We start from the raw sequence: 22,084 nt of genomic DNA on the forward strand, positions 1-22,084 counted from the left end.
AAACAGTAACCATTTTATTATTGCTCATGGCTCTATGGGTCAGGACTTTGAAGCAGGGATGTTGGGGACAGCTCGTTTCTGCTCCACAAAATGCCTTCTAGGGCTGGGGCATACAAGATGATTTCTTCAGTCACATCTGGTGCCTCAGCAGACGTGGCTCCTACGGCTGGGGGTTGACGCCAGCCGGTCGACGACCATCGTGTATCCGAGACCCCGATTCTCCTCCATGTAGTCTCAGGGTCTCTCCCTTCTCACTGTCTCCCTAGAAAAGTGGTCCAATTTCTTACAAAGATGCTAGGGCGCCCAATGACACAAAAACAGGAGCTTCCAGGCCTTCTTAAGGCTTCGGCCAGAACAATAGCATCATTCCCACCACATTCTACTAGTTAAATCGAGTCTGAGGGCCTGGGATGACAGAGTGAGCTGAGTGTTTGAGGGTCATCTTCGGAGACTAGCTACTTCAATCTGCCCTCCCACGTGCAAAATACCCTCACCCTGTCCCCAGATTCACCAAGTCTCATTCCATCGTGGCATCTGGCTCAGGCTGTCATCTACATCAGGTGCACATGTAGCTGAGGCTCCTGGGATATGACCTTTCCATCTGAAGACCAGGTACTCGAGGGACAAGTTATCATACACATAAACACGCACGCACGCACGCACACACTCACGGTGCTGACACCAGCACAGGAGAACCACAGCAGGTACCTTATTCCAAAAAGGAGGAGCGGGACAGAACAGCTGTAGATGTTACTGGTCCACAGCACAGGGCGTGTTCTGCTCCCAGGGGCGTCCTCCTTGGCCCTGGGCTCTGCTGTCTGAGTCAGCCTTCCTTCTCCATAAGAAATGGCCTGTGTTCACAGCTATGTAGCTTTCTCAGCCTGTACTTGGGTTGAAAGCCCAGGGCCTCTTTTCATTTTGAAACTTCTCTGTGCTTTTTATTTTATTTTATTTTATTTTTTAATGAGTTTATTTATTTATTTATCTATCTATTTATTTATTTATTTTTATGGCTGTGTTGGGTCTTTGTTGCTGTGCCTGGGCTTTCTCTAGTTGCGGCGAGCAGGGGCTACTCTTGGTTGCGGTGCTCGGGTTTCTCATTGCCGTGGCTTCTCTTTATTGCAGAGCACAGGCTCTAGGTGCACGGGCTTCAGTAGTTGTGGCATGCGGGCTCAGTAGTTGTGGCTCACGGGCTCTAGAGCACAGACTCAGTAGTTGTGGAGCGCGGGCTTAGTTGCTCTGTGGCATGTGGGATCTTCCCGGACCAGGGTTTGAACCCGAGTCACCTGCATTGGCAGGCAGATTCTTAACCACTGCACCACCACGGAAGTCCCCTCTGTGCTTTTTAGTCCAAAGTGGTGTAATTCCTTTAAAAACCTTGTGGGTGTCCTTTGTATCAAATTACAAATTTTGTCCATTAGGCAAAAGCCAATCCACAGGTTCCTGTCTCTGATCCACACGTCTTCTGATAATGGGAAGGGGGTAGCTTAAATCTTTCTGAGTTCTCAAGAAGGGGGTCTGACTGCCACACTCTTGGTGGGGTCTGAGATCACATCTCCTGCCATTCCCTGGATTCGATCTTTGTTCCGAGGCCAGTTCTTACTCTCAGAGTTTTCTACTGCAGGCGAAGCTGGGATTGAGAAACAGTTTTTCTCGTGGTCTGGTCCAGTAAGGTTTTTAAATCAGAAATATTTTTTCTAATTCTGCTTGAAAACTACCTTGATCTCCTCTCCCTCCTCCCAGACTCATCAGAGCTCATCAGAGCAGTTAGCCTGTTTGGCATTCTGCTAGGAAATCTTAGCCATGTCCATCCAGGGGTTCACTGCGCATCCTGGCTGTGCTGCATGTTCCCACGGGGAGCAGGTCTGCTAACTGTCCGTCCTGCCAGCACACAAGTCAGATCCCTTTCTCCAACCTCAGGGAGCACGGTCCTTCCAGCTGTTCAGTCCCTGCCAGCCTCAGCCAGCTGCCTGGTTCCAAGCCAGTTACATGTGTTTTTGATTTTTGTTACAGCAATGCAGGATGCTAGTTCTGTTTTTCTAGTCTATTTTTGCCTAATACTCTACCCCAAACCCTAATGATTTGAAAAAAACTATTATTATTTCTCATAATTCTGTGGTTCAGGACTATGGACAGAGCACAGCATGGCTTCTTGGTCAGAGCTCCCCAAAGCAGAAGCTGCCAGGATTTCTTAAGGGTTAAACCCAGTGTAGGTAGCATCACTGCAACTGCTACTGTTGGTTAAAGTGAGTCTCAGGCACCCCTGAGTCAGTGTGGGATGATTTACACAGGGACACAAATACCACGAAGCCTGGTGCATTGGAAGCTGTCTTGAAATCAGCTACCAAGCTGGCTGTGTGAGTTGGGCAAGTTACATAGCCTCTCTGTGCCTCAGTGGCCTCATCTGTAAAATGGGGATAGTCATAGTAATTACCATCAGGTCGTCATAAGCTTTCAGTGAGTTAATACTTACTTGTAAGGCTCTTAGAGCAGCGTCTGGCTCACAATGAGCCCGATATTGTTTTGAAATAAAAAATATTTAAAACAGATGCATAAGCCATACGAAATTCAAATAAAGCATTAACTGTAACTGACGTCTACACTGGGATAGCTGGTCCACAAGAAACGATCTTAAGCAGGAAATCGTTTTTACATGTACAAAAGTGGCATCTGAAAGATAGACCAAGTATACATTTTGACATTCTGCCATGCGGTCTTGCCCTGGGTCACACAGAATCAAAGAGACTTAGAATCAGAAGGACCATTTACACTCGCTGATGGGAGCTGCCCGCCCGTGAGTCTCTGGCAGAGCGCCTCCGGCCTCTGTCATCTTCTGGCTTGTGGGATCAGGGCTTCGTGTCCTTCAAAAGTTTAAAATGAACTATTTTTAGGGTTTTCCATTTTCCTGGTAGTTAGAGTAGAAATTGTGTAAGTCTGGGATGGCAGAAGCATGGGGGATCCAGTGTAGGGGCTCAGCCTGCAGTGAGGGGCTGTTAGCATGTTAGAGCATCCTGCTTCATCGGTGGACGTTGGTCCTAAAGGGAGGTGGTGGGTTCTCTCCCTTCAGCACTTTGGGGGACACTGCCTGTGCTCAAGAGGAGAGTCCCACTGTGTCAGAGCGTTGGAACCTTTTGCTTTGGGAGGAGTCTGGGGCTAAGAAGGGGCTTGGCTGTGTAGCTCTGTGACATCTCTTTGGGCCTTTGTGGCAACTGTCCTTGGTCCCTCAAAAGAAGGGCATGCTGGGGGCAGGCTGCACTCCAGAGTTACAGACCAGGCTTGCCCCCCGGAGGGCAGCGGAGCCCTGCTCAGGCAGCTCTAGGGGTCCAGGCCCATGGGTTCACTGTCCCCAGGGATTCTTGAGCAGGGTGACCCCGGGCAGGGATCAAGCATAAATATTGGTCTAGCAGGTTCAGGATGGAATGGTTTGACTTCCAGAGTCTCTTGTGATTCTGAAATTCTGTGATTCCCACTTGATACAAATACTCTCTAAAAATCAGGGTTCAGGGGACTTCCCTGGTGGCGCAGTGGTTGAGAGTCCACCTGCCGATGCGGGGGACACGGGTTCGTGCCCCGGTCCGGGAAGATCCCACATGCCGCGGAGCGGCTGGGCCCGTGAGCCATGGCCACTGAGCCTGCGCGTCCGGAGCCTGTGCTCTGCAACAGGAGAGGTCACAACAGTGAGAGGCCCGCGTACCGCAAAAAAAAATAAAAATCAGGGTTCAGAATTAATTTAAGAAAAAAAAATAGAAAGAAAGCAGAAGGAAACACACCTTTAATCCACAGAAGCTGTTTCCTGAGTCTCCTCATTTGAAGTTCATCATTACAAAAGTTCATCCTGCTTTGCTGCCTCCCACGCCCTTGACTCACCAAAGACCTCGTGTTTCATCATGTTTTTCAGGATGGGGCTCTTTTTATTATTTATGGAGAGACCACACAGTTTGCTGGTTTCTCCTAGTGTTTTGGATGACCTTTTCTAAAGGTTCACACACGTAAGTGCAGAAGTGGACCCTGACGTCCAGAGCTGTGGGCATTAATCCACAGCCCTGGGCTTTCCTGGGACTCCCCTTCCAGGAAGTGCAAGCCTGTGGATGGCTGTTGTCTGGGTGATAGGATGGAGGTCCCATGTGGCCCAGCCGTGGGAGGTCCAGCACCTTGTTCCAGACCCCGCTACCACCTTCTGCTAACTCTTAGCCGGAGGTCACAGACACAGAGGTGCCTGCGTCTGGCCTGCAGACGTGTTGGGTTTGGCCTGAATTACGCACAGATGGTGTGTAATCTGTTACTGACATTCTAAAGTAAGGAGCCGTCACATAAAGCTCCAGTTTTTCTTCTTCTCTTGGGTCATCAGGAAATCTGGAAACGCAGATGCGGACCCTGCGTTCCCTGCTCAGTCCGGGGCACCGTTCCTGGACCGTTGGCTCCTCTGTGCCTCATTGACCTTCTCCACCCCATCAAGAGGTCTGGCCTTCTCCACTTGCAACAGCCTGACCCCCCGCTTCCTGGAATCTTTTAGTAAGCTGGAGATTTGCTTCCATAAATCCTCATCCTGGTCTCCCCTCTCTCCAGGACACTCAGAGTTTAGGGCATTTTCAGCGTACTCTTAAGATTTAGCAAACAGAAACCCCTTCCTCTGGATCCGTATACAATGTATTTTCAGGAACAGATTTGAATTTGTTCATGTTAGAATGGTGCTTATCTGTTCTTTCACTGCGTGAATGTAAAATACCAGACCAAATGCTACTGGTATTTTATATTCCCTTGCAATCCTGGATTCTCAGTGCCCTCTCAAGAGAGGAACCAGACTGGAGGTGCCTCCAGGATCCTGGGTGACCCGCCGCTCCCCACGTTTGGGTTTTGTGCCCTGGGAGGAGGGAGCTGGTGCTTCGAGGCTGTAGGCCAGGCAGTGGTGGGGACACTGGTCGGTTTGACCATTGTGGTCATTGCCCACAGGCCAGAACTCAGCAGCCCAGTATAATGGCAGGAATGAAGAGGGCACGGTGGCTGGTCCTGTCACTTCCCATCACTAACGAGCTCCCTTACCTCTGTGGTCAGAGTACACGTCTGTAACGAGGGAGCCGTCATAACTCTGCTACCCCTGCCCTGCTGCTTACGGGGAGCGAGTGAGAGAGAGAAAAATGACGACACTTAGAAAACGCATCAGCACCTGCTAGCGCTCAAGCCACTGAAAGAAAAGTGCGCCTTCCCTGGTCCGGCTCTGCCCAGACCAGCAGCTGGGCGACCTCATCTTGCATGCAGCGTGACGTGGGGAGCCAGGCAGCCAATCGGTTCAGTCTCTACTGCAGTCTTGGTGGGGTGGGCTCTGTGAGGGGTGGGATAATAAACCCAGCTGGGGCCAAGGCTGAAGGGCAGAAATATGGCTCCTAGGCCACCAGGGTGTTCAGGTCTGCTGAATGTTGCAGCATTTGAATAGTACATGTAATCAGAGATAATCCTGCGAGGTGAACCACGGAATTTACTTAAGATTGTCAAGATTTGGATTTTTTTTTTCAACAAGACATTACGTTTTCCTACGACCAAACAAATTGGCCTAATTTAATTTCCCAGAAAACTATGACGTCGTCTCTTCACGTGGCCTCCTGATAAGTTTTCCCTTTATTCCCTTAAGAAATAAGTCTTTATACCTTTCACCGGGGATTGTAGGATTTGCCCTTGAAAGTGCCCACGTGCTAGCTGAAAGACTTCTGTATGTCCATCTGCACGGAGCCCTGGGGTGTGACCTGCGGCCTGCATTTCGTTTGAGGCTGGAGGAAAAGCTTTCTAAGGCCCAGGGCGGCTCTCAGCCACCAGTGACACATAGTAACCCCAACCCCTGGTATTGTTGGAATTCCAGCTAAAATGGATGGTGGTGGGAAAATGTGAGCCTGCAGGAGAACTTGTGTCACATTCTGTTAGGCTAAGTTTTAATATCTTAGAAATCCCACCAGGGAGGGACATTTCATGATTTTAAGTGTTGCTTTTTCATTGTCACTAATTCATTGTCACCAATGGCGACCACCCCTCTCCCACTGGTTCTTACGATGTCCTGGAACTTGTGTCGCCTTGGTATGTAAGTAAAATTTTCCTCTGGGCCTGCTTCCCTTTGTTGGTTTCAGTGCCATGTTTGGTTTATATTGGTTGAGATTCCGAGAAATCAAGGTCTGCAGCTTTATGTCACATGCTTTCTTTAAGAACTTGGAAAGAAATGCTTTTCCAAAGGTTTACTTTGTGTGTTGCCTCAAACTTTGAAATATTTTCTTTCAGCGACAATAAACATTTGTGGTCAGAGTTCCGAGTTGGTTCATAATCCATTATATTTGTAACATTTGGTGTAAAAATAATGTCACAATATTGGTAATTAATTGGAACTTAATTCTATTGCATAAAAAATGCTTACTTGATTTTTTTCTTGTATTTTGGTTCCTGATCAATAGAATCAGGAGGCGGATGGAGGCTGGTAAAAATTCCCAAGGGGACTCAGGATGCCTCTGCTTCTTTGAGGTGTCGGATTCTATTTCAAACTTACAACTTTCTTTCTGCCTCGATCTGGGTGAATTCACTAGCATTAGTCTTATGCTTTCTCAGTCATAATTATCATCATGTAGGTTTATAAATGGGCAGCAAGAGGAAGAGCAAGGAAGGAGTTTCTTCTGTTTTCCTTCTTTTCTGTGAACAGGAGTTAGACGAATCCAGATATGAAAGCTCAAGTTGAAATTGACTGAGTAAGGAAGGCGCGAAGCCCCAAAAGGGAAAGAAAAAGTGCAAAGTCAAGATGTTGGGCCTGGCAGAGCTCAGGGCTGCCTTCGGTTTTCTTAACTCAGGAGAACCTACAAACAAGGCAGAAGGTTTGCTGGGAATTGGTAGTTAAAACAAGAATAAATTCTCCTCAGTCATCTAAGGAAGACTGGATTAAATATACTTCAGAAGTGTGTTGGTTTCAAGTTTTGAATGGTTTTCAAGAAGCCGTAATGTGATTTCATTAAAAATAGGTTAAAGTAAATTATACACAGTTCCTCTATTAAATGCCGTTGCTAAGTTTGCAAATGGAATTTCTTTTTTTTTTTTTTTTTTTTTTGCGGTACGCGGGCCTCTCCCTGCGGTGGTGGCCTCTCCCATCGCGGGGCACAGGCTCCAGACACACAGACTCAGCGGCCATGGCTCACGGGCCCAGCCGCTCCGCAGCATGTGGGATCTTCCTGGACCGGGGCACGAACCCGAGCCCCCTGCATCAGCAGGCGGACTCTCAACCACTGCGCCACCAGGGAAGCCCTGGAATTTCATTTTTAATAAATAAAGATCTGAAATGAAAAACTATAAAAAATGTTCTTATTTGTAAATATCATAAGGTAAAAATATGATTACTGTCTTTTTTTTTTTTTTTTTTTTTGTGGTACGCGGGCCTCTCACTGTTGTGGCCTCTCCCATTGCGGAGCACAGGCTCCGGACGCGCAGGCTCAGCGGCTCTCACAGGCCCAGCCACTCCGCGGCATGTGGGATCTTCCCAGACCGGGGCACGAACCCTTGTCCCCTGCATCGGCAGGCAGACTCTCAACCACTGCGCCACCAGGGAAGCCCGATTACTGTCTTATTTTTAGAAAAGGAAATGTAGGTTCCTTTTTAATACCTTTAGGGGCTCCATGTGCTTATAACTTAGTTATAAGAAAAGGTATGATGTAGCACATCAGGATGGCTTGTATTATATTTATTGAACCAATGGCATATCTTAGCACTCATTAATGTCATAAAGTTAAGTTCTACACACACATACACGAAAAGGAAATTGGTTGATATAAATACATTATATGAAAAAGCAAGGAGAAAATCAAATTACCAAGCTAAAAATGTGTCATTTCCATTTTAAGATGGCATAGAGAAAATGAAAGTTTAACAATTTAAAAATTACCTATGTGCCTACTCTTTTTTTAAAAAATGGACACAGGACTTTATAATTTATATATATTAATTTCTGCCTGCCTCCTTTCTCCTTACAGGGCATGCTGCTGAAGCGAAGTGGCAAATCACTGAACAAAGAATGGAAAAAGAAATACGTCACCCTGTGTGACAATGGTGTGCTGACCTATCATCCAAGTTTACATGTGAGTATTGCTCCTTCAGAGAAATTAGCAGGTGTTGGGCTGTGAGGGGCAGAGGGGGTCCCAGCACAGTCAAGCCTTTCAGCTCTGTTAGAGGTTAAAGTAGTATTTAAATGAGAGTAAAAATTTTAAGTGAGAGTAAAAAGACAGAAGCAAGTAGTAAAAGAGAAAGGAGGAGAAAAAGAGATCTGTCTGAAAATCTAGACTAGGGAACCCAGGGTCAGCTCGAGCAGCTGAGAACAAAAACAAGAATTAAATGCAATTCATGAGTCAGTTTTTATTGTCCGATAAGAACACATACCAGTTTGCGAGGCAAGTTCGTTTTCTCTGTGTAATAAGATCTCTTATGCTGGTGATTTTTATAAGATAGATTAAAAGGCAATTAATTTCATCACTGGGGGAAATGTAGACATTCCACCCACGGTGAGCTCTTTTAGAAAGCTTTGGTAAAACCTGAAGACGGGGTGTAATGACTATTCCAGAACAACGCATTCCATGAATCCTGCGTGATGTTTATCTGCCTTGTTGTAGACAAATGCGTAGATTAGAATATATAGTATTAGCTGGTTGTTTGATTATATCACAGTGTTAAGCTTTTCATTTTAAAGACTTTAAAAAAATTGCACAGTGATTGGCAAGAAGTTAGAAATAAACATACTGAAGAAGATGAAAATCCCCAAATACCCACTGGAAAACGTGACTGCTCACATTTTGGGGTGTATATTCCCAGCCATTTCTACACTCTGTGCTTTTTCCTTCCACAAGCATGCAATCCCCCTGTGCACATGGCATGTGGCCTGCTCTCCTAGACGATGCAAGATCATAGGCACCTTCCCATGTCAGCAAATGTATACCACCATTATAAATAGTTATATAACATTCATTCTGCACATGTGCCCTAATTGACTTAACAGTATCTCCAGAACAGACATTTGGCAAGTAAATTTACATTTTGAATGATTTTTGCTGTTGTCAGTAACTCTAATCAGTGTCCTCTTTTGACACTTCGGTGTCCTCATCCATTTCCCGCAGATTCCTAGCCGTAGCCTTCCTGAGTTGAACAGTGTATGCTTTTATGGGCTTTGGGTATGTAGTGCCACATTCCTGGAAAGACGGTATCAGTTCATCTCCTGTGGCTTTTTCCCCTGCACTCTCAGGAACATTTCCCTTTTTAAAAAACCTTTCCAATAGGATGGGTAACAAATGGTACCCTCGCTGTGTAATTTGCTTGCTGGGGTGAATTGCCCTTTTCCCTCTTGCCTTACAGCAGTGGCTTTACCTTTCTGAACCGTGTTAAAAAGCATGTGTTTCTTTAGGTGTCTCTGGTGTGTTTCTCCTGTTGATGGAATGCTTCCCATGCTTCACCATTAAGTAGACTTTTGTGATATACACTCCTTCTTTTACAGAGGAAATTCCTTTATGCTTGATTTATTTGGGGTTATTTGGGGAGTGGAGTCAGGCTGCTTCTCCAGTGACCTCCAAATCAGAGACTTAATACCATCCCATGAGACCTGCCTGTGACAGTCCTGTCCCCCTCCAGGTCTTTGGGGTTCTCTCCACAAAGCTGCTCCATCAACAAGGAGGCTGCCCCTTTTCCCTGGCGTAGTTCTTCCAAAGACCCCATCAGACAGCAAAGCCTCATTATTGACCCATTTGCTTTATGTTACTTAGAGGGAGACGTGCAATCACCATCTTCTTGCTGGGAAGTAAAAAAAAGTCATATCTGATTGACGATGCATCTTAAGTCACCTTACGCTCACCTGCTAAGTTCAGGTGCCGTCAGAGGGGCATTTGCTCCTTCTTGGCAAGGGGGAAAGATGATAACAACAAAAGATGGTACTGGAACATTCCTGTAGGAGGGCTGATGCCCACTTACTTTTCATCTCAACCGCTTGGTGATATAATCACCATCGGTTCTTCAAACATTCTCCCACACAGTCTGCTTCTTGTGATGGTCCTCAATGCCATCTTTTTTTTTTTTCCCTATGTATGCATGGATATTATTGGAATCCAGAAAAGGAGCACAGTGGGGCTTTGTTATGTAATTGTAGGGCAAGCAAGAGCCAATGTCATTTTAAAGTGCATTTCAGTTAATGCCAGTCTCTTGGGAACTGGAATTATTGATGCAGGTACACAGTTCCGTAAGGGGGTGGCTTAATCTAGAAGTGGATTTGAATTACTAGAGCATGACGGGATGGCATGACCTTCCTTGTAATCCTTCACTGATTTTGTCTGTACAGCTGAGCTTTGGGTGAAGGTTTAGAGGGCAGTGAGTTTCAGGTATATTCTCTGGCAGGTGCCTGGAATGGATCTGTTCTAGTCGACGTTATTGGGAGCTACAGAGCCCCAGCAGCTGAGTTAGACTGGCATTCTTTGGTTCCAGATGGGAGGAGGTATTCAAGGGGACGTCCAAGGGCAGAATCCTGACTTCCCTTAATAAGAAATCTGAGAGCATGCAGATGTGTTGCTAACTCAAGTCCCAGAGTTCTGCATCATGGAGAATGGCCCCATTATTTGAGTCTGGAAAATTTCAAAAGGTGATAGAACCAAATGGTCTCAAACACTGGTCACACTGTATCACTCACTCCCTGGGTTATCTCCAAGATGTATTATGGCAGAGAGACCGCTAAGCTCATTGGCCACTTGTGCTGAGGACCTAAGTGGTTAAATGTTGGGGAAATCTTGCCCAGGTTGGTGGCTTTGGGTTTCAGTACTGTCGGTCATCACCCTCATACTGGCCATGGAGCAGGGGACCTGCACTGATGTCAAGTAGCAGCGCCTACAGCCTGTTCCTCTCCAGGGAGCCAAGGAAAAGGACTTGGCTAAACAGTCTGACATTTTCAGATAGTTTTCTACAAAGATGGTGTTTGTCCTTCATGGAATAACTGTGCTAGCTCCTGTGTATCCTCGTAACTTTTGACGATGAGGTAATTTATTTACCAAAAAGGAAACTGGCATGCTTTTTGGAGGGTGGGATTCCAGTAAGGTCATGCGCCTGTAAGGGGGTGGGGTTGGGCATCTGAGAGCAGTAGGCTTGAGTTGCATCAAATGTGTATCATTCAGCGGCTCCTTCAAAACCAGCATTTACCTGTTGCCGTGTGGCTCTCCTCTTGGTGGGACGGGCATTTATTTCCTGTGCACACATGCACGGCACACAGACTCCATCAGGCTGGACCCTGACTCTATCACGAGTCACCTTCGACGTGGTGTCCTGTTGAACCCAAGTATCTCGGCGGGGTCTCGCACACAAGGAGGACTGGAGCAAGAGTAAACGACTGAATCAAGCTCGTGGGGAAATAGGCCAGCGTGGTGAGGGCCCTGAATTGTTCTATTGCAGTCAAAGTGTGTCACCTTCAGAGTGTTGCCTGCATCAGAGAACGTGGTCTGTAAGGCTGGGCCCCCTTTGCAGGGGCTAATCTAGACAGCTCCTTTGTGAGCTAGCCAATTTAAACTCCCAGATGACCACCCTGACCAGTGCTCCTGGACCGACAGGCAGGCAAGGCCAAGAGTTTATGAGAAGGTACAGAATATGCTGCTGGACAGAGCTGCCCCACAAGCCTCTCCTTCCCCAGCCTTGCCGTATCACCCCCTCAGCCCCCCTGGGCTGCCAACGATGCTGGTTTTCTCAGATGTTTTCTTGGACAGGATGCTCCAGCAGCACTGGGCTCTACCTTTAACTTACTTTGGGCGCTGTGGAAGCAGGAGACTGACCACTTCCTTTAAAAAAAAAAAAAAAAACCCACACGACTCTTGTATTTTTTTGTCTTCGTTGGATGCTCTTTAAAAAAAGATCTCCCAGAAGAGGTCATTTCTATTCTTCAGGGAAACAGATCCGGTTTCCTTATTACACAGGTTTCTGTGGCAGTGTTTATGTAAAGATCATCCTTTGGACCCGAACCACAAGTTTCAATCCCAGCAGATGTCTTGCACGCGTTGGTGGGGTAGAAAACAGACCCAGCCTTTTGGACAAAATAAACAGTCAGTGTATGGCCCCAGCTGTGTGCCCAGCTTGTGGAATCCTAGCGGGATGACATGCTCTGGCTTGTCAGAAACTGTGGCTTCAGAAACAGGCTGGCAGTCATGAAACTGGGGGGCCTCAGCTTTGCAGCCGGCAGTGGGGTTGGTGTGAGACCAAGTTCACTGAGTGCTTGGAATGGGTCCTCTGCCAGGGAATCTGACGCTGGTCCCCCTGGATGGCCTGTCCCCCTCAGAGCTCACATGCACAAGATTAATAGAAAGGGACCTCGGGTGGTATCCCCAGGACATCCCTTCCCACTGGTCACCAGAGCTTCAGATTTCCCTTTCCTTCTGGCACATCCTTTCACAGCCACATCTTCTTCCCAGGCCTTCAAAGTCGGCGCAGTTCGATGGCATCATCCCGGATGTGTCTTTCTGTTTTTCACCCCAAGCCTCATCTCAGCTCCTCCACAGACTGTTTAGGAGCCCAAAACCCTCAGTCCCCCTGACACACGGCTTGGCTTCATTCTGCCATTTCTGTAGCACAGGTGTCCCAAAGCCTTCCCTGTACCGCAGATAGACATCATTGAAGGAAGCTTTTTCACCCCAGGCATGTTCCCTGTTGTTGAAAACCTTAAACAGTTCTCTTAGGGAGGAGAGGCCCTCTCCAGGCAGTGGAATAGAATCGCCTGTGTGTGGCCAGATCGTAGGAAGTGATCGTCTGGAAATCAGAGAGAAAGTGGGCCAAACATTGATCCCCCCCTAGACGGAGAAAGTTCCCTACAAGTTGATGTCAGCGATGCCTCTGGACCCCAGATTTACTCACGCTGTGGTCCGTGAAGTCTCAACCCCACCCTTCGCCCACTGCCACCCCTCCTGGCCTGCTTCCTTCCGCTCTTCCCCAGAGGCTCAGGGGCTGTCGGCAGTGGCTGGCTTGGGCTCATGGGGCCCCCCTCCCTCCTGCATTGTAGGTAGAGAGGAGGAGATGCAGGCACAGGAGGAAGAAGTGATGGTGGATTTCAACCTAAAGATCGGTGGTTCTCGCACTGGGGAAGGATAGCCATGGGGTCTGATGGCAGGGCCAGAAGAGCTGAGCAGAGCAGCCGGCGGGGGAAGACTGAAGGAACCCACAGGTCCAGGGCATTGTCTCTGTAACTGAGTGCATCAGCGCCTGGTCTGTGGTGGACCTGGGCTGCCGCCTTTTCAGAAAGTGGAACTTGCCTGTGAAGCTTCAGCTCACACATCCTACCCTTCTGCATACAGTCAGGCTTCATTCCTTCTCAGTGTGCATTTTAAGGTAGACATCGAGAAACTGGCTGCACAGCGTCTGCTCTGGAAATCCAGAGAAGGAATCCTTTAACTGCAAGGGGATGCTTGGTGTTATTGTCTTCTCAAGTTCACTTCAGACTCTTAAGAGTGTGTGCGTCTGAAATTGTCACCAGGAACCCCTAGCAAATGGAGGCTCACAGAGTCAGTTGGACTTCTAAGGACACCCCCCATTCCAAGTTTGGAGTTGCTGGGTGGAGTCAGTTTCATGGTAAGATGAAGACCCGGGCTCAGAAAACAAGCCAGTTGATTTGATTCGCCTTTCTTTCTCAAGATGCTGTTATTAAATTAAATAAAACCTAGAACGCAGTTTAGATAACACATGGAAAACTCAACCAAGATAACGAAGCTGCTTTGGCTTTGTAGAGTATCCGACTGCCCTGGTTTTCCTAGGATGCAGGACGTCCAGTGCTAAAACCTGGGAAGTCCCACACAACTGGGAGAAGTTGGTCACCCATGCTTCAGGACTGACCAGCTTAACTGCTCTTTCATCTCCACGTGGCATTTTGCAAAGACAGCCCTAAATATGTAAATAAGACTGAAATAGTAAAAAGCAAGCTGTTGGGCTTCCCTGGTGGCACAGTTGTTAAGAATTCACCTGCCAATGCAGGGGACACAGGTTCCAGTCCTGGTCCGGGAAGATCCCACATGCCGCGGAGCAACTGAACCCACGTGCCACAACTACTGACCCTGCGCTCTAGAGCCTGTGCTCCACAACAAGAGAAGCCACTGCCATGAAAAGCACACGCACCGCAAAGAAGAGTAGCCCCCACTCGCCGCAACTAGAGAAAAGCCTGCGTGCAGCGACGAAGACCCAACACAGCCAAAAATAGATAAATAAAAATAAACACATTTTAAAAATAAATAAATAAATGAAAAGCAAGCTGTTGACTTCTGCTGCTGCTGCTCCGTGGTCTATATTTTTTTGATCCTCGGAGAAAATTGTACACCTGTAAGACCTTTAAAAGGCCCTACCTGTTTAACTTTTTGGGGGGAGACACGTCTTAGTGTCCCGAGGTTTTGTGACACTTTGCTGGTTCCTAGTCTGGGTGGGTGAAACGCAGCCTGTTCCGAGAGCCTTGGATTCCCTTTCTATGGACTTGAATGTGAGAGCACCTTGATAGGAAAATGGAGAGGATAATGAGAAAGAACTTGGACCTCGGGGCCGCACAGTTCAGCATCGCCACCCATTCATCTTCTGTGTCGAAGGAGCTGCCGTCGAGGGCACAGCTGAAATTCCTGCTGACAAAGGTTGGGGGGGTGGATTCCTAAGTGGACTTGTAAGAGTTCTCTCTTGGCTGCAGGTCAAGCCAAGGACTTTATGGTGCCCGGACCAGGAAGGTTCTCCCAGCTTCCTCCTGAGCACACGTGGCAGGTGTGGACAGCCCACCTGGCTGACATGTGCTTGAGTTGCTTACACTTTCGAAATCCTCCCTCCTGGATTTCTTTCCCATTCTGTATGTTGCCTGAGTTATAGCAGCAGCTGGGGTGGTATCATTTCTCCCTGCCCTGCAGAACTGGACTTTTCCTTCTTACAGGACATTCATTCCTAATCAAGTGCCTTAGACCCTCCAGCTCCACAAAGCCTTGGATTCTGCAGGCTGCTGACATTTCCTTGTTTTTTCCCCATGGACTTGAACTCTGAATTGTCATCAGAATGCTGATTTCAGTATGTTTCTAGTTTCAAAATCAGGCAGAAAAATCCACTTGTTTACTGATACTGATGCCAAAATAACAAAAAGATGTGAGATGCTTTCCTAAGTAAGTATGCTTCTCAAAAGAAATAGTTAAAGATAAAAAGGAAGATAACTTTTGTTGTAAGAACAACTCTTGCCTGTACCCACTGCTGGTAACTGTCATTTAAAGTAACAATCCTGGGAATTCCCTGGCAGTCCAGTTGTTAGGACTCTTCCGCTTTCACTGCCGAGGGCCCTTGTTCAATCCCTGGTCAGGGAACTATGATCCCACAAGCTGCAAGGTGCAGCCGAAAATAAAAAAAAGTAAAAAATAAAATAACACAATCCTCACATAAAATGGGTACGTTTTACTTGAGGATTGAAGATTCACTAAGAATCAGTCCCTTCTGCCTGCTGCACACCTGTGAAGGGAGACCCCCATCTCTTGAGGTGGTGAATTGAGTTACACTCGGAAAACCTCTCCCTTGTTTTCCCCGGAACATTGCAGAAGCCAGGCTACAGGGCTAGACAGACAGATTCCAAGCCCAGATTTCCAGATGTAGAAGCTTTGAGTCATGGAATGACTGATAACCCTGAGAGAGAAGTCAGGCCTCCCTTTCTTTCTGAGAAGATGCTGTCTGGCATGTCCTGGCTGTGTCACACCGCGGCAGTCAACCTGCATCATTCTGTGATGAACGATTACGGGATCTTGCTACCCCTGTATAAGCCGCAGTGCCGGAAGCTGTCCTCGGTCTGTACGTTCCTCTCCAGCCTGGTTTCTTGTGTTTCTGGTCGGATGCTCGTCATGCAGGTGGACCTTCATGCCCTTTGTCCACGGGAGGCACCTGGTTCCCAGGCTGCCCACCTGTCCTGGCGCCTCTCGCGTCTGTACCGCTTCGTCTAGTGTAGCCTCACCAAGGGCAAGGACCGTGCCCAGTGTCCCGTCTGCCCAGGGCTACCATGGGCTCAGCACACAGGCCTGTATGTAGGGGCCACATGGCAGGGAGCACGGCTGCTCTGGAGCTTCATGTCAAGTCTTTGCTCCTAGGCGCCCTGGGCTCCAAACCTGTCCTTGGCGATCCTGGCTCTGCTTTAAAAATTCTGGTGAGACTGGGATGGAGAAAGCCACCCACATTGCACAACTAGGCCTCCCTAAGAATACATTAGCTTACGTCGGGGTCGGAAGAGAACACACACACAAACGGCATTATACGGATGCCATAAAATCTTAGAACAGTATTGGTACCCAGAACAATCCATGTAAAGGTAGGTTAGGAAAATATGTAGGTATCAGGGAGCAAAGGTCTGGAGCTTTATGGCAACAAATGAGCACTTCTGTTCTCTAGTCTCACTGCCTGTTTCAGACAAGTGGGAAAGGGTTTGTAAATGGTACATCGGACCGCAACAAGTACATTAGACTGCGACAGGTGTTTCTGCAAATTTCTCAGATGGCAGGAGTCAGCTCTGAGAAGCACCGAAAATCCCAAGTGTGTCTCCTGCTTCGGGGCCTGAAGGGATAAGCCCTGTGTGCGGCGCTTTGTCAAGGATGGGCCAGAGGCTCACGTCCTTCAGTCTCCAGTGTTCTCTGCTTCCCCAGAAGCAACCACAGGCCCTTTATCCAAACGGATCAGTTTCAGGGCAGACCTGGCCTTTCAAGCCAGTGTTGTGGGAATCACCTCAAGGATCTGGAGGTGTTGATTTGTCCACCTCAAGGCGTACTGAATGCTCTGCCTTTTCCAGGGCAGGAACCGAGGCAGCTTACAGCAGGCACTTGACGGGAGAGTGTATTCTGAATACACCCCTCTGTAGTCAGCGTAGGAGCGTAGGCTCTTATGTTTATACACACATGGCTCTGGGCGGAACTTCATTCAGTGTGTTTTATCTACAGAATGAGATCAAGGTGTGTTGCATCTCTGTGGCCTCCCAAACTTCATTACCTCCTTCCGTCTTACAGTTCCTTCCTTCCTTGATTTCCGAGGCGTTCCATCAGCTTCCCCCCACAACGAGTCGATTACCTTATGGTTGCAGGTGGACAGAAGCAGCCATGGACCGGGCCCCCTTATTTGTGGTTTCGGCTCCTGGCATGGCCCCATCCCTGCCGTGGCAGCCTGGAGGTGCCCCTGTGGAGCCCTGGGACTGGGTGGCTCCCTGGAATCAGGAAGCCCCTTTCAAGGTGATTGCTCTGCTGGCCTCTCTTTCTCCACCGCAGTCCCTGGGAATTCATCAGGAAGACCTCAGAGGTCACAGCTAGAGAGACGACTTCCCAACCCCTACCTGTCCTGAACTTTCAGAACTGCACGTCTGCTCGGTTCTCCTAGAGTGTACCTGCCCATCGCGTTTCCCGAAACCTGTCCACGCACAGTGCAGAGAAGAGCAAGTCTCCCCATGATCCGTCACTTGTAATTCACGTCACACGTTGATTTCCGTCCCTGCGTGTGTTTCTTGTAGACGTTCTGTGCGGAGAGGATTCCTGCTTCACTTCGGACGGCGTCCTTGCTCCCTAGCAGGCCCCTCCGGGCTTCATCTGCTCCCTCAGTCTCCCGCCATCCCTCCTCCACAGCTCTGGTTTTCTTTTAGTTCCTGGCATTGGCCGTGTTCTGGGGGCTCCAGGTCCTAACAGATGCAGTCGCTGCCACCAGCAGTATTCTTTCCTGCCCCCTACTGGTGGTGTCTTACATGTCACTTCCTCCCGGAAGCCTCCTCCCCTGCTAGGCCTGTGTGGGCACCGCTGCTGTGTGCCCACACCTTACCCTCTGGCTCATTTCCCTGTTCTCTTGCCTTATTTCATGGCCCCGATTCTCCCCCAAAACTGGGAGCTCCTCAGAGCCAGAGACATCTTGGGTCCTGTTGCCAGTGTTTCCTTCACATTGAGCCAGTACTGTTTTGTCAAAGGCATGGAAGAATGCTGGCACGATCAGCCGTACGCGTGGCCTGTCCTCACATCTGTAGGCCTGCAGTTCTGAAACTGTGGGAAAGGAAGCCGCCATGTGATGTTTTTAAGCCACAGAAAAGTGTCACAGTCACTTCCAGGCTCCATTTCTGCAGAATAAAGAAAAGGTCACCGAGGTTGGACAGGAGTTTGAGATTTTTTTTTTTTTTGGTTTTGGTTTGTTCTATTTGTAGTAAAACACACATCACATAAAATTTGCCATCTTCACCTTTTTTTTTTGGGGGGGTGGTGCGGGTACGCAGGCCTCTCACTCTTGTGGCCTCTCCTATTGCGGAGCACAGGCTCCGGACGTGCAGGCTCAGCGGCCATGGCTCTCGGGCCCAGCCGCTCCACGGCATGTGGGATCTTCCCGGACCGGGGCACGAACCCGTGTCCCCTGCATCGGCAGGCGGACTCTCAACCACTGCGCCACCAGGGAAGCCCCATCTTCACCATTTTTAAGCAGATAGTTCAGGAGTGATAAGGCCATTCAGTGTTGTGCAACCATCACCACCATCTGTTTCCGATACTTTTTCATTTTGCAAAACTGAAACTCTGTCCCCATTAAACACTAAATCTGAATTCCTGCTCCTCCAGCCCCTGGCAGCCACCCTTCTACCTTCTGTTTCTATGAATTTGACTATTTTGAGTACCTCACAGGAGTGGAATCATGTAGTATTTATCTTCCTGTGACTGGCTTATTTCACTTAGCATCCTGTCTTGAAGGTTCATCTGTGTTGTAGCATTTCCTTCCTTTTTAAGGCTGAATAATACTCCATTGTATATACATACAATACCATTGGATATATACAGTCCAGGGATTCAACCAACTGCAGATCGAAAATATTCGGGAAAAAAATTCCAGAGAGTTCCAAAAAAACAAAATTTGAATTTATCGCATTCCAGCAGCTGTTTATATAGCATTTACATCGTATTGGGCATTATAAGCAATCTAGAGCTGATTCAAAGTATACAGGAGGATATGTGTAGGTTATATGCAAATACTGTGCCATCTTATATAAGGGACTCGAGCATCTGTGGATTTTGATGTCCATCGGGGTCCTGGTACCAGTTCCAGGTATACATACCCTATTCTGTGTATCCATTTGTTGGATGGACACTTGGGCTGTTTCCTCCTCTTAACTATTGTGAATGATGCTGCTGTGAACATAGGTGTACAAATACCTCTTTGGAGCTTGAGGTTTTAATGTAAAAACTACAGTGTGGGAGAACTACTGAGAATGGCTAAATTTAAAGATGCCTAGCATTAACGAGGGCCCTGGATGAGATATACCACAGAGAAATTCGCTAGGCCCAGTCATGAACATGGTGGGTTCTGGAGGTTTAATAACCTGAATGATGGTCTGGAACCCATGTGGCATGCAAACACCCACCCAGCCCTGCCCACATGGGCCATGGGCTCTCTCTGTGTTTGCCAAGTGCCCTCCAAAGGTGAGGGAGGCTGTCCCTCTCTGCTCTTTAGGTGACCTGGGAAATATTTTTGGCATTCATCCAACGAGTTTCAGATAGCATGATAAATTATTTCTCCCGTATATCAGTGATTTCAAACCCATGGAATGATACCGCCACAGTAGTATAAATATTTTCAGGGAATAGCTACAACTTTTGTTAGAAAAAAATGACTACTGAAAAACTCATACTTATTACACATACACAAAAATGTTAGAATCTTTATCAAACTCTTCTTTCTGCCCTGAGGAATTCCTTGTTTATTTTAGATAGCCCTTGGGCTTTGAAAGTGTTTAGATTGATGGTTAAAATGCCCAAAATGCAGGCTCACCGTAGTACACGTCTTGATGTTGAGAACAGAGTGACCATAAGTAGGGTGAGATCAGACAAATAAAGTCTTCATATCTGTATAGAAATTAAACGACCAGGTAGCCTAGACCCTTCCTAACTTAAATTTTTTTCTACATTGAAAAATTCTTCTGCCTTCTTGCTTTTCCAAAAAAAAGAAAAAGTATATATATGTTTTTATAACTGTACAGAGTTAACCATGTAGCTTGTGGATCTGAGTAAAACTTCCAGAGGAGTCCTTGGAATATTGTCTTATCAGTACGCAGCATGATGCTTCATCCTTGTACCCAATCTGTATCACTTGGTTTTCCATTTCGGGCCTTTTGAGGGTTACTAATTGTGGCCGGAAATTCTTGTGAAAGGTAAATAAATCAAACCCGTCCGTTTTCTTCACTGACGGCAAGTCGCTCCGGAGAACTCTCAGTGGGAGAGATCGGACGTGGGGGACAGTGCGGGAGTGTTCTTTTTCCCTGCTGCCAAGAAATGGAATTTCATTATTCGACTTTGTAAGTGTGTGCTTCTCCGGTTCTAACCTGGTTGCCGGCTGGTTGCTACAGTGTTGGGAAGGAAGGAGAGGTGGAGATGGAGAGACCTGCTTCTTCTCAGGTGTGCCCGTGGCCCCAGATGGAAACCAATCAAGGTGCGATTGATGTTCATTAAGTGCTTGTCAAAACTGAAAAATCTTCTAATCAACAGCCATGTAGCCGCGGCCCCGCCGATGGCGGGGAGTACCGTCTCTGCCGCAGCGGCTGTTTGCCTGTTACAACTCTAGGCTAAAACTCCGCTGATGATTACATTAGGCTAAGCTGCGAAGTAAATGAACCATATCTTATTTAGGTGCCACGAGCTTCAGTGTAGTCCTGCCCCGCAGGGAACTTGATAGCGTTTTATGGCTTTAAAATTAGTGTAGCTTCCCATTTGCTGCAGGATGCTGCCTGTTATGCCTTTGGACTCAATAAGCAAAGGGAAGGGGGCCTTTTGTTTTTCTCCCTTATTTTTCTCCCTTGCATTTTAGCAATTTTGTTTTGCATCTTTTCCAGACGGCATTTTGCAATAAAAATGTCTGCCTACCCTGTACATGCCTCCCCCACCAAAAAAAAAAAAAGAAAAGAAAAGAAAAAGGAGGAGGGGGGAGAAAAAGAAGAAGAAAAATGTAGAAAATGCCACGCTTTTGCAGAGGACTGTTTTTTGTTTTTGTTTTTTCCTATGCTGTGAAGTGAAAACTAGCTTTGCAGGTCACCCCTGTGGCTTATCCTGTCAGAATGGCCACCCCCAGTGGGGATGCTGCCCGCACTTCGGGAAATGCCCACATAAAATCAGAGGGCAAGTATTTCAGTATTTTTATTGGACAAGAGCAGTAACAGCCAACATTTCTTAAGGGCTTTGGCATTCTTTCAAGCTCTTTGTGTATTGTCTCAGTTCATCGGGATGACAATCTCATGAGGCAAGAACTATTAACACCCTTATTTTTCAAGATTTGGAAATCGAGACCCAGACTGGTTAAATAGCATGGCCCAAGCCCACAACTCCTAACAGGCAGAGGCTCCCAGGCACTCTCACTCTGAGGCCATCCTCTGGCCCGGAGGAGGCTAACTTTGTTTTCTGTGGACATCCATCCTTGGTTTAGGAAACCAGAAAACTGTGTTAATCAGTGAACTGACGGCTATTCATTTGAAATGAATCCGATCGTACTACTGTAAACCACCTTGGCGGGCAGTAAGTAGCATTAGGAAAACAGAATCACTCCTAAAAAAGCAATGCATCAGGAAAAAAAATAAACAATGAGACTTCCAGACAGGCCTAGTGAAAGTTTTGAAATTAGAAGAAGTACCTGAATTTTGTGATGGGCAAAAACTGAAGTGGGAATTTTTCTGTCCTATGTTGGGCCAAATGGTAGAAGAAAAGGCTTAGCGATCATTAGTGTCCTCTGAAGACAGACGTGTGTGCTATTCTTCTGTCTTAAAAATCTGTTTATTCCCTCTAGGAAATCTCTTGTCGCCATCCCTTCCTTCTGACACTCCTTTAAGTGGGGTCCCTATGCTTTTACTCCTTCCCATTCCTTTGCAGTGTCTGAGTTGCTTTCCCGAGTGTGTAAATCCTACTTCTTCATTTCTTCAGTAAAAAGTCACTGTGTGGGGCTTCCCTGGTGGCGCAGTGGTTGAGAGTCCGCCTGCCGATGCAGGGGACACAGGTTCGTGCCCTGGTCCGGGAAGATCCCACATGCCGCGGAGCGGCTGGGCCCATGAGCCATGGCCGCTGAGCCTGCGCGTCCGGAGCCTGTGCTCCGT

General features: G+C 47.5%; 1 protein-coding gene across 5 annotated transcripts in view; it reads left to right on the top strand.

Annotated features, from left to right (window-relative positions):
- Positions 1 to 22,084, top strand: part of AGAP1 (ArfGAP with GTPase domain, ankyrin repeat and PH domain 1) — a 566,346-nt gene that overhangs the window by 352,130 nt on the left and 192,132 nt on the right. For all 5 annotated transcript variants that reach the window (XM_081243347.1, XM_081243348.1, XM_081243351.1 and 2 more), the window contains exon 10: positions 7,989 to 8,093. In XM_081243347.1, coding sequence (XP_081099473.1) covers positions 7,989 to 8,093 — 105 coding nt within the window. The remainder of the gene's footprint in view (positions 1 to 7,988; positions 8,094 to 22,084) is intronic.

This window comes from Mesoplodon bidens (assembly GCF_964165515.1).
Source record: "Mesoplodon bidens genome assembly, chromosome: 8".
In the NCBI taxonomy this organism is placed as follows: domain Eukaryota; kingdom Metazoa; phylum Chordata; class Mammalia; order Artiodactyla; family Ziphiidae; genus Mesoplodon; species Mesoplodon bidens.